Source organism: Salvelinus fontinalis, chromosome 30 (genome assembly GCF_029448725.1).
Source record: "Salvelinus fontinalis isolate EN_2023a chromosome 30, ASM2944872v1, whole genome shotgun sequence".
Taxonomy (NCBI): Eukaryota; Metazoa; Chordata; class Actinopteri; order Salmoniformes; family Salmonidae; genus Salvelinus; species Salvelinus fontinalis.
The window spans coordinates 26,768,767-26,778,840 of NC_074694.1; the positions used below are offsets into that span (position 1 = coordinate 26,768,767).

Sequence of the window (10,074 nt, forward strand, 5' to 3'; positions counted from 1 at the left end):
CTTTCAAGATGCTGCATTTAGTATTTTATTTTTAATAGTAACCTTAGTCATTTCCCAACAAGTCCAACTAATTGTTTCCTATCCGTTTTGAATTCTGTATACAAGTGGTACACAGCACTCCCTCGCTGTGTACCTCGCTGTGTACCACGTGGGTCGCTTCAGCCAGGCTATACAAATAAACCTGTTATTACAGTTCAATAGCAATGAACGATGTTGACAAAATAATTGGATCTAACACACGAATACTAATTTTCCCCGTGAGTAAAGTTGTGTCGCCAATATCAATCTAAGGGACTTTAATGGCATGGGAAACATATGTTTGCCTTGCCAATGCAAGCGAAATAGATAATTATCAAAAGTGAAAAAAATAATATAAAATGAACAGTAAACATTACACTCACAAACATTCCAAAAGAATAAAGACATTTCAAATGTCATATACAGTGTTATAATGATGTGCAAATAGTTAATGTACAAAAGGGAAAATAAATAAACAAATATAGGTTGTATAATGGTGTTTGTTCTTCACTGGTTGCCCTTTTCTTGTGGCAACAGGTCACAAATCTTGCTGCTGTGATGGCACACTGTGGTATTTCACCCAATAGATATGGGAGTTATCAAAATTGGATTTGTTTTCGAATTCTCTGTGGGTCTGTGTAATGAGGGAAATATGCATATCTAATATGGTCATATATTTGGCAGGCGGTTAGGAAGTGAAGCTTCTTTTTGGAACCAGGTTCTCTCAATAGCAAGGCTATGCTCACGGAGTCTATACATAGTCAAAGATTTCCTTAATTTTGGGCCAGTCACGGTGGCCAGATATTCTGCCGCTGTGCACTCTCCGTTTAGGGCCAAATAGCTGTTTCTTTGTAAATTCTTTCCAATATGTCAAGTAATTTTCTTTTTTTCCCTCATGACTTGGTTGGGTCTAATTGTGTTGCTATCCTGGGGCTGTTTGTTTGTGAACAGAGCCCCAGGACCAGCTCCCCTCATCCATTCGAATAATTAAAACAAGTGCATGCTATCAGTTGTCGAGATCAGTGATTTTGTGAGGTTTTAATGTGGGAGAAGCAGGAATCAGATGACACCGCAAAGAGAAAAATAAATGAAACTAATTTCCTCATCGTCAACCTCTGCTTACGGTACAGTCCCTTTTGACTTATATCCAATTACTTTGTACAAGAATAAATAAAATCACATAACATTCAAATTCAATGCAATCTTCCTAAAAAACTACATCTCAGTATTAACATTCTGTTCTTTAGAGGTCATAAATAAACAATGTTAAGGGTGTGTGGGAAATTGGCTTATTGTGCAACTGGTAAACAAAGGTATGTAGTGAGAAGACAAAAGTCCTGACCACGCTTCCGATTATCATACACATTTATTTTAAAATCAGATCTTATGGACATTGGTTCTGAAGTGTGTGTTCTGTTAATTTCTTAATGGATGCATCATGTCTATCATGAGAAAAAAAGAATGAAAGAAAAGTGCATCTTAGGAAAAGAGGACAGTACTGTGAAGCGACTGAGCGCCACTCAACTCTAAACACTCACAGCCTCTCCAATACAACGTTAACACACTCAGGTTGCTCATCAAGTATCTCCACAGACTACCACTGTTCACTTCCCACATGACCAGAGTCCTTGGTGCATCCAAAATGGCTCCCTTATTCCCTATATCGTGCACTACAGTTGACCAGAGCTCTATAGGCCCTGGTCAAAAGTGGTGCACTATATAGTGAATAGGGGTACCATTTAAGACTCAGCCTATTGAAGTTGACATCTCAGTATTTTTCTTTCTGCAGGCAAAAGATGCAGCACTGAGTCAGCAGGAGGAGGGGGATCCTCAGATGGGGGGGTGGGGTGCTAGGTCCCCTGGCAGATCCCCCCCCTGACATGGTAACTTCCTATAAGACAGATGTCTCATGGGAATGTTCACATGTTGGTGCTCATTCGTGATTGGCTGTTGGCAGAGTTGAGTTCGCCTTGGCTGCCCTCCCTGGGAGGAGACTGGAGAGAGAGGGAGGGAAAAAGGGAGGGAGAGAAATAAGGTTGAGTGGTTGACATCCTCTATAAGCAAAGACGGGGGAGAACTAAATTCTCATCCTGCATTCTGATGCCTTTACCAGTCTTCAGATGTAAGAACATACAGTATATGTATCAAAAGGAAAACGTACCAAGCATACAATATAAAAAGTGTTGCAGCTATTCTCTGGTACTGTAAGATCATGACAAACTGGGGTGAGAGGGACAGACGACAGAGATTCCTCCTCTGAATCAAAGGTATTTTATTTCAGAGCCAATGATGTGTGGAAATGAGCAGTAGTGGATGGCTGAGAGGAACAGAGATGAGGAGGGGGAGGACGGCCTGTAGAGAGGATGGGTGTACCAGAGGTCAACGAGATAGAATGAAAGGAAGACCAAGCGGATATGGGAACGAGAGAAAGAAAGGAGCTGATTAGATGGCGGCACTGATAGGGAGGCTGATTGAGGCAAGGATGTCAAAATAAAGAAATAAATAGCAGTTCTGAGAGATGTCCATATCATAAAGGTAAGAGGCAACAAAGGGGGGGGGGGGGGGGGGGGGTCAAGATAGATGAGTAGAGAGAAAGCAGCCTGAAAACCCCAGGGAGACCCTGTGTGCAGAGGTACCTTGACGTGTATCTGGTTGCGCAGCACGGCAGCTCGTAAGATCATGGCTTTGGCTCGCCTCTGGAACTCCTTGCCCATGTGGATAGACTTCTCAAACGTGTGGCTCCGCTGGTCCACGTCCCGCGCATACAGGATCTGAGATGAGGAGGGAAGAGTATTTCATAGTCTCTTTGTACATAAATGTGCTCGGCATCTCAAAGAGAGAAGGGAGGAGAGAGACAGGCTGGGGATAAGAGCGCTGTGGCAAACCATTTGGGTCACTGTCAAATCAACATCCCATGCTGCATTATAAGATTATAAACTGTTAAACAATGAAAGAGTGATCGGAGCTCATCTAGTGAGTGTGAGTGAGAGAGCTGGGGGGTGGGGTGTATATGTGACTTGACTCTTGAGTGTGTGTGTGTGTGTGTTACCTTGCTGTGGGAGTCTATGCGTGCGTTGATAAGTCCCTCCAGTATGAGCTGGGTGAGTTCGTCTTCCAGAGCTAGCACCGTGGTGTTGAAGGCCTGGGCCATCTTAGTCATGTCTGCAGACACGTACGGGCTGAAGTACTGCAACACACACACAACATCTTAGTCATACATGCAAATGAAAAGTAGAGACTGAGGTACTGCACACGCATGAATGACCCTCGCCCACACCACTACACAAAAAAAAGTGTACATTACAGCAGAACTTGCAGCAAACACACACACATTAATACTGGGGAGAGAGAACCTGCTCTGAATGTTAATGATCCCCAAACCAAACTATTTTGATTACATATTTATTATTTACAATCTAAATAACACCAGCGTAACGCACACCCTCCAACAAGTATCCCAACCATCATCCCACTGCAGTAAGACAGAAAGGAGACCAAGAGGTCAAGCACAAGAACAGTGTCTAATTTAGGGCATGATATTAACTAACATTAGCAGAACAACCATCTTAGGTGCCATACTTCACCTGCTAGTCCAGTTAACCCTGGTTGCTTCCCAACCAGGGATACGGTCAGAAGTAGTGATCTATAGAAGGAATAGGGTGCCATTTGGGATGCAACCCTGTAGATGTTTGACCAGTGTCATTCAGACACATTTCCTCAGCTAAATGTAGTATTGATTGCTGCCTGAGCTAGAAGTGACAGGTTTCCATCCAATTAGAGACAGATTTTCATGTAAATATTCTAGAATCTGCATATGATGGTTATTATATCAATATGTGCGCAGAGGCATTTACACCTCCATTTCTCGCATAATTAATTTTACAGACACAAAAATATCCCACGATGTCAAACGAACAAATTGTCTGTCAGCATTTTCAAAAATTGTACCGAAACGGTCACAATTTTTTTATTTACGTTATGACTTTACGCGCATAAAAACTGTGGATGGAAACGTGGTTAGAGAGAGAAGTTTTGTTTCCGATTCTTTCCCACAGACGCAACGATTGCCTATTTTTTTTTTACGTCTATGGGGGAGCCATTGACTGACTAATTGACTATTGAAACCCATCCGTAGTTGTGGGTATATAAGGAAAACAACAGAATACTCTGGATGTCCATGATGTTCAGTATTATATGGGAGTACTGGAGGAAAAGTGTTCCTGTCCCCCAGTCTCACCTGTATAAGGGCTCTGTTCCTGATCAGTGTGTAGAGGGTCAGTACGTGGGGGGCCAGGTACATGTCTAACAGCAGATTATCCTGAGAAATAAGAAAAGTAATCTGCATTTAGGACAGGTTTCAAATATGTGTTATCAACATAATGAAAATACAGCACTAGGAAAATACACCATAGCTTTCAACATAGGAAATCACATTACTTGGTTCTTACGTCGTTTAATTCCCGTTTTCAAATTCTTTGCTACCCATTTTATGTTTTTCACATCAATGCAATCACTGGATCGATTGATAATCATAGATCATTAATTAGATTAATCTCACCTTGATCTCATCCAGCATTTTGAGACAGGAAGCGTACTTTGACTCATAGAACTTAAAGATGATGTCACGGACCTGAGGCTCCAACTCTAAGAATAATTTAAAAGAGCTGGAAGGACATAAAAGACATGAATAGAAGATGGTGGATGGTAACACAGCTCGATTAGTTACATGAAAAACACACACCATTTATACAGCAGATACACAGGCGTTTGCGCACTCACACACCTGCTTGAGATTACGTTCTTCTGTAGCTCCTGTCTGTCGAAGGTGGCGAGGGCACACATCCCTCCGTACACAGCTACATTGCTGGGGGACAGGAGCTGGACACACAATACAGGAGGTTGGTACAATGCCAACAGAATTGTTTTTAAATATTAGAATTTGTCTTTACAATCGTCCAAGTACCCATGTCCTAGTTGTTGTTGCCTTCCCAAATGTTGATAAACAATACACAATTATCACAGGGAAGTCACAGACTTCACCTTTAAAGTACTACACAGACAGGCAGGCAGGCAGACCGACTAACCTCAGCGAAGTCACAGTGGTCGAAAGAGGCCAGCAGGAAGCACTTGGCTGCTTGTTTGTACTTTCTGGAGGCCAGCTCAGCTAGGCCTGGGGGACAGTGACAAATATACAGACGTGGAGGAGGAACAAGGAGAAAGAACGAGAGGTCAAATTAACCTGAGTGTGGGAAGAGAACTTTGTAATCTAATCAAAGCAGAAGGGGGTTTAAAACAAATCCCTTTTCATTGAAACAAAACATTAGCATGAGTGTCTGGACCTGTTGAAGATTGGCATCTGTTGTTAGTGAGTTTTATACCCTCTAGAGAACAACAGGTGAAAATATTTATGTACATCTCTTTGTAGAACAACAAAGATAGAGTGAATTACCTGCAGCACATTTTAATTTGGTGAGGACTGACTGACTCTGGCAATCTCTCTCCCCTCTTTGCTGAAACAAAAATAAAGATATTCCCTCAGTAAAGATGGACACGTCTGTGTTTTTTTAAGATAGTAGAGGACTTATGCTCTCTCTCTGAGAAACCTATGACTTACCTCTGCTATCTCTGGCGTGGATTCAGCTTTGCTTACATAACTAAGGACGTGGGACCAGTTCTGGAGGTAGACGCTAACCTGATAGATGAAACAGTAAACAAACAGTAAATTCAGTAAGAAAGCCTGTAGGACACATATCAATACCGCCCTCTAGTGCTAGTCATTGAAGTTAATCATATCACAGAGAAAGCAAGAGGCTGAGAACAAGTGAGGCAGAGAGAACGAAAGAGGAATATAGCCCTTCTGCCCTCCAGACTTTACATCAGGATTAAGAGCATTGATCGGGCCTCCCGGGTGGCGCAGTGGTCTAGGGCACTGCATCGCAGTGCTAACTGCGCCACCAGAGTCTCTGGGTTCGCGCCCAGGCTCTGTCGCAGCCGGCCGCGACCGGGAGGTCCGTGGGGCGACGCACAATTGGGCTAGCGTCGTCCGGGTTAGGGTGGGTTTGGCCGGTAGGGATATCCTTGTCTCATCGCGCTCCAGCGACTCCTGTGGCGGGCCGGGCGCAGTGCGCGCTAACCAAGGGGGACAGGTACACGGTGTTTCCTCCGACACATTGGTGCGGCTGGCTTCCGGGTTGGAGGCGCGCTGTGTTAAAGAAGCAGTGCGGCTAGGTTGGGTTGTGCTTCGGAGGACGCATGGCTTTCGACCTTCGTCTCTCCCGAGCCCGTACGGGAGTTGTAGCGATGAGACAAGATAGTAATTACTAGCGATTGGATACCACGAAAATTGGGGAGAAAAGGGGATAAAATTTAAAAAAAATTAAAAAAAAAGAAGGAAAAAAAAGAGCATTGATCAAAAAACTAGGACCACTAACTGTCATTATGATGAATGATGACATACCTTGATAACATTAAGACACATGTTTATGACATGCTTGGCGCTAGTGCAGTAGTCTCGGGCTCGGGAGTAGCACTTAAGGGCGTTGCTGAGGTCACCGCAGTCCAAGTAGTGGTCCCCAAGGTCATCATGACCCCTCCTGAGGTGAAAAAAATAATTATAGAGAGCGTTTGGGCCAGTACCACAGAGAAAGAGAGGTCAGGAAAGGAAAATTCAGATCCCCCCCCTTTGGCCTGAACAAAGCACTATGCAGAATCACTGATCAACAAATAAATATTCCATTCCAAATGACCTTACATTAAAAAAACTACTACTACTAGTCAACTACTCAGTGATTACTTCAAGATCTGCAAACAGACGCAGCACATTGCTCAGGCCGATCCTCTTGGAGGTGAGGATTACCCAATCGGTTTATTATCTACTTGATGCAACCGTAGCGTCTCCCACCCACCTGATGCTCTCTTTGATGGAGTTTCCTTTGTAGTTCTTCAGGTCAGTGTCCAATTTCTCCAGTTTGAGCAGGGCCTTTTTCCTGGTCGACTCGGCCCACGCTGTGTCCAGAGGAGGGGGTTCGACTGCTCCGCCCTCCACCGCAGCATCTGGAGCCCCCTGGACCTCTCTGAACACACACACACACACACACACACACGAATCAATCAAACACTCAACAAAAACAAAAAGCACTTTCCATACCAACAATGAAAAATAACATACTATGCACTAGTAGTAACCACTCTTCGTTGCTGTACCTTCTCTGTGCTATGCTGGAGGGTACTAGGCTAAGCTAGGGCTGTGATACACCTACCTGGTGGCCTCTGTGAGCTTGCGGTGGATCTCCTCGTACACGTCTACGTTGAAGGTCCTGTGGACGAAAGACAGGGCCATCTTCAGGGCCTCGGCGCGGAGCTGGGGACAGTGCTCTGCTATGAACTGCAGCCTCTCAATACGCATCAGACCACAGTAGCTGGATGCATACTGCTCCAGGTCCTAGAGAAAGGGAGACAAAGACACACACACACACTTCAGTGGGACAAAAGCCTAAAAATGTTGATTTTTCACTCAATAGTCTGCATTTGTATTTATTAAGGATCCAAACACATTAACGCACTTATATTACACATAAAACAGTACATCATTACACCACTACAATACAACATGTATAATACCACATTATTTGTATGCTCGCGTTTGTGTGTGTCTCTTCACAGTCCCCGCTGTTTAATAAGGTGTATTTTTATCTGTTTTAAAATCTGATTCTACTGCTTGCATCAGTTACCTGATGTGGAATAGAGTTCCATGTAGTCATGGCTCTATGTAGCACCTACCAGTCTGTTCTGGACTTGGGTATTGTGAAGAGACCTCTAGTGGCATGTGTTGTGGGGTATTCCCCTTCTACAGATTCCTTTGATTTCAGTTTAACATTTAAATAGCAGTAGAAATGTCATTTGTGTGGTATTTGAGTCCCATCTACATGAAACAAGCCCGCCCTTACAATGCCAGTAGGGGGAAATCCTGGATAGATAGACCATACCAGCGTGGGGTTTTCCACCACATAGTTGACATCTGGTGCATTCTGCTGGTCCTCCTGTGGGTCAGCATCTATCTGCATGGGCTCAACAACCCCCTGAAGAAGAGCGAACATACAGGTAACTGCCAAAATAAAAGAAACACCAACATAAAGTGTCTTAAGAGGGTGTTGGGCCACCACGAGCTGCCAGAACAGCTTCAATGCTACACGTGTCTGGAACTCTATTGGAGGGATGTGACACCATTCTTTCACGAAAATTCCATAATTTGATGTTATGTGGATGGTGGTGGAAAACTGTCTCAGGTGCCGCTACAGAACCTCCTAAAATGGGGGGGCAGGTAGCCTAGTGGTTAGAGTTTTGTAGTAACAGAGGTTGCAAGATCGAATCCCCAAGCTGACATAGTAAAAATCGGTCGTTCTCCCCCTGAACAAGGCAGTTAACCCACTGTTCCTATGCCGTCATTGAAAATAAGACTTTTCAATGACGGCCTAGTTAAATAAAGGTACAATTAAAAAATTGGGTTGAGATCAGGTGACTGACACACACACTTTAAACCCCCTTTGCTCTTTTGAGACCCCCTCTTTCAAAGTCACAGAGATATCTTCATCTAGCAATGGTACCCAAAATAACAGGCAACGGGGAATTTTTATACATGACCCTAAACATGATGTGATGTTAATTGATTAATTAACTCAGGAACCACACCTGTGGATGCACCTGCTTTCAATATACTTTGTATCCCTGATTTTATCAAGTGTTATCTTTATTTTGGAAGTTATCTGTACATACTGTTGATAAGTGTCATAGGAGCGTGGCACAATAAGGGGAATACTGACTGTCTGCAACCAGGTTACCAAGGTAATGAAAATAGCCATACATACACGACACTCCCACAATAGACAGATCGCTCATGTCCTACTGGATATTTACATTGGAGACACAATGTACATGTGTTGCTGAACAAAATGAAAAAGGGTTGGCTAAACTACTACTAGCTGGATAACAAGTCAACTAACTACAATAACAGAAAACTAGCTAGCTAGCATGACTGTCAAAGTGCCTGAAGAAACCATAAATGACCAGCGAACAGTTTCATGGGATGCACCTTTCTAAAAAATGTGTCATTCTAAAATCTAGTCAGTTGGTATAGAATAACAGTGAATGGAAATATAACGCTGTAGAGTTAGCTATTTGAACTTACTAAAGTTAGCCTAGCTAGTTAGCTTGCCAGTACTGCTAGCGGCCCAAGCTACTCCCGATGTATGCAAGGCTTGCGTGTTTATCAGAGTATCCACCGTCCCAGTTAAGCGCGAGGACAGCCTTCTCCACGTGCCTACCCGCATACCGTTTTTGTGTAAACATGCATCAAAATCGATTAATTATTACCTGAAAGTTGAATACTTGCACGGGCAAAGGCATCTTTCACGGTTTGTGACGTTCAGCGGCAGAGAGGAAGAAGCGAAGCGAGACGGATAACTGGGACCAAAATCTGTCTTCTCCAGCAGGTGGCGTTTTTCCCGCTGATCAAGGGAGGAGTTGTTGTATGGAGATCAATGAGTGTCGAATTTAGTTAACAAAAAATGAATGTCTTATTTTCTACTTGAGGCTTATTTGATCGAATGTACGTTTGGTAATGCTTACGTTGTTACGAGTGTACTAATATAAGTAGGACACATGATATCCTGCCAAGTTTGAGAAAAAACACTTTATATCGGATTTGTGCCTGTTATCGCACTCATATCTGTCCTCTCATTGGCTAGAATGGTCCCACCTGATCTTGCCTTCTCCCGAATGCCTTCCATTTCTGAAGACATTTATTTTCATTGTTTGAGCAGCCAGTCGATTAACTGGTCGATGTGGTCCGTTGTGTCTCAGTTGGTAGAGCATGGCGCTTGCAACGCCAGGGTTGTGGATTTGATTCCCATGTGGGACCAGAACAAATGTACAACAATGTATCCACTCGCTACTGTAAATAGCTCTAGATAAGAGTGTATGTTAAATGACTAAAATGTAATATGATGGATATTCTGAGTCTACAGCAACAAATAACGTCTCGCTATCACATCCGGGGCA

General features: G+C 43.4%; 1 protein-coding gene across 3 annotated transcripts; it reads right to left on the minus strand.

Moving 5' to 3' along the window:
* Positions 1-1,365: 1,365 nt before the first annotated feature.
* On the minus strand, positions 1,366-10,073 carry LOC129828889 (COP9 signalosome complex subunit 1). 3 transcript variants are annotated; one of them, XM_055890169.1, is made up of 14 exons: positions 9,388-10,073; positions 8,004-8,096; positions 7,278-7,459; positions 6,924-7,091; positions 6,476-6,611; positions 5,633-5,710; positions 5,468-5,528; positions 5,103-5,188; positions 4,802-4,896; positions 4,577-4,682; positions 4,256-4,336; positions 3,068-3,205; positions 2,655-2,789; positions 1,366-2,012 (listed from the first exon to the last, which is right to left on the minus strand). In XM_055890169.1, exons 1-14 carry the CDS (start codon positions 9,418-9,420, stop codon positions 1,938-1,940), a joined length of 1,467 nt encoding a protein of 488 aa, XP_055746144.1. In that variant the 5' UTR covers positions 9,421-10,073; the 3' UTR covers positions 1,366-1,937. The 3 variants fall into 3 exon arrangements, with proteins under 3 accessions (XP_055746144.1, XP_055746145.1, XP_055746146.1); XM_055890170.1 differs by having other exon boundaries at positions 8,004-8,122; XM_055890171.1 differs by lacking the exon at positions 9,388-10,073 and adding an exon at positions 9,203-9,347.
* Position 10,074: the final 1 nt, after the last annotated feature.

Coding starts and splice junctions, on each gene's coding strand:
- LOC129828889 (XM_055890169.1), bottom strand. CDS start 9,420: ATGCCTTTGCCCGTGCAAGTATTCAACTTTCAG. Junction 8,097..9,387: donor TGCAAGTATTCAACTTTCAG/GTAATAATTAAT, acceptor GCTCTTCTTCAG/GGGGTTGTTGAGCCCATGCA. Junction 7,460..8,003: donor TGGTGGAAAACCCCACGCTG/GTATGGTCTATC, acceptor CCCTTTCTCTAG/GACCTGGAGCAGTATGCATC.